The sequence below is a fragment of the Eimeria mitis genome, genomic scaffold (assembly GCF_000499745.2).
Source record: "Eimeria mitis Houghton genomic scaffold, Emh_scaff323, whole genome shotgun sequence".
NCBI lineage: Eukaryota > Apicomplexa > Conoidasida > Eucoccidiorida > Eimeriidae > Eimeria > Eimeria mitis.
Window position 1 is genome coordinate 3765 of NW_013571567.1, and position 1754 is coordinate 5518.

Here is a 1754-nt window from a genome sequence, read left to right on the forward strand (position 1 = left end):
ATGAGAAGCAAGTCTGCTGCTGCTTCCTTTAGCTGGGCTGTGTGTTTTTACTTGTCAATAGACAGCAGCAAACAGCATCTGCTGCTGTTGCTGCTGCTGCTGCTGCTGCTGCATGCAGCAGCCGCTGCCGACTCTGGCGGGTCATGGGGAGCAGGAGACCTCGTGAGGCAGCAGCAGCAGCAGCAATAGCAGCAGCAGCAGCAGCAGCAATCGCAGCAGCAGCAGCGTCATTAGCAGCAGCAGCGGTAGCAGCGACAGCAGCACTAACCGCCGCCGCCACGCAGCAGCTTAGAGCACGCAGCAGCAACAGCAGCAGCAGCAGCAGCAGCAGCAGCATACACACGGCGAGCAGCAGCAGTTGCTGCTGTCTATAACAATGATGGCGACCGCTGCTGCGCGTGATGCTGCTGCCCCGAGCAGCAGCAGCAGCATTTCAACTGCAGCAGCAGCAGCAACAGCAGCAGCAGCAACAGCAGCAGAAGCAGCAACAACTGCTGCTGCTCCTCCACCACCATCAGCAGCAGCAGCAGCAGGAGCAGGAGCTGCTGCTGCTGCTGCTGATCCTGTTGTTTCCTTTCTGCTGCAGGATGATCAGCAGCTGCAGCAGCACATCAGTCTCTGCGACGAGTTGCTGCTGCAGCTGCTGCTGAGCAGCAAACGGCAGCAGCAGCAGCAGCACATAAAGGAAAAGCTGCTGCCGCAGCTGCAGCAGCTGCAGCAGCAGGCAGAAGCAGAAACAGCAAGACTGCAGCAGCAGCTGAGAGAAGCAGCAGCAACAGCAGCAGCAATCAGCACACCTATACAGCAGCTGCAGCAACAGCAGCAGCTGCTGCAGCAAGCAGCAGAAATAGCCAGGCACATCAACGCCATACGAACACAACAAAGTAAACGCTGCTGCTGCTGCTGTTGCTGCTGCTGCTGCTGCTGTTGCTGCCGCTTCTGCTGCTGCTTCTAGGTCCGATGCTGCTCCCGCTGCTGCTGCTCCTCGTGCTGCCGTTTGTGTTTCTGCTGCTGCCGCTGCTGCTGCTGCTGCTGCTGTTGCGAGATTTGTATACCCTGAAGCAATTTGTCTGCTGCTGTTGTTTTTGCTGCTGCTGCTGCTGCTGCTGCTGCTGCAGAGCGTGCTGCTGCAGCTCTTGAAGAGGGGGATTTGCTGCTGGCTGCTGCATGCATCAGCAGCTGCCTATACACCCGAGATGAGTTCGAACGAATAGACCAGCAGTATCAGCAGCAGCAGCAGCAGCAGCAGCAGCAACAGCAGCAGCAGCAGCAGCAGTCAGAAGCAGCAGCAGCACCTGAAAGCATCTGCCGAGCTGAGGCCGGTGTGCTGCAGCAGCTGCAGCAGCAGCAGCAGCTGCTGCTGCAGCAGCTCAACAAACGCCTGGCTGCTGTAGCGCGCAGTCTAGTAGCAGCAGCGCTGCAGCAGCAGCAGCAGCAGCAGCAGCAGCAGATGTCTCGTTTGGATACGGGGGGCAGCACAGACAGCCCTGAGCAGCAGCAAGAGACAGAGCACCAAGACCAGCTGCAGCAGCAGCAGCAACAGCAGCAGCAGCAGCAGCAGCAGGAACTATCTTTGCTGCTGCGCTGCTACTTTCTGCTGCGCAAGGGAGCAGCAGCAGTCCGAGGGTTTTGTCGTTTTGCTGCTGAAGGCCTCGCCGATGACTGCTCCAGGCATTTCAAGTAATTAGGGTTTAGGGTTTAGGGTTTAGGGTTTAGGGTTTTAGGGTTTAGGGTTTAGGGTTTTAGGGTTTAGG

The 1754-nt window shown here is 57.9% G+C and overlaps 1 protein-coding gene across 1 annotated transcript in view; it reads left to right on the top strand.

Moving 5' to 3' along the window:
* Positions 1-376: 376 nt before the first annotated feature.
* EMH_0007860 (uncharacterized protein) overlaps positions 377-1754 on the top strand; it is a gene marked incomplete at both ends in the record, with an annotated part of 5357 nt that continues 3979 nt past the window's right edge. The window contains 2 exons of the mRNA XM_013498155.1: positions 377-884; positions 1119-1680. Coding sequence (XP_013353609.1) covers positions 377-884; positions 1119-1680 — 1070 coding nt within the window. The remainder of the gene's footprint in view (positions 885-1118; positions 1681-1754) is intronic.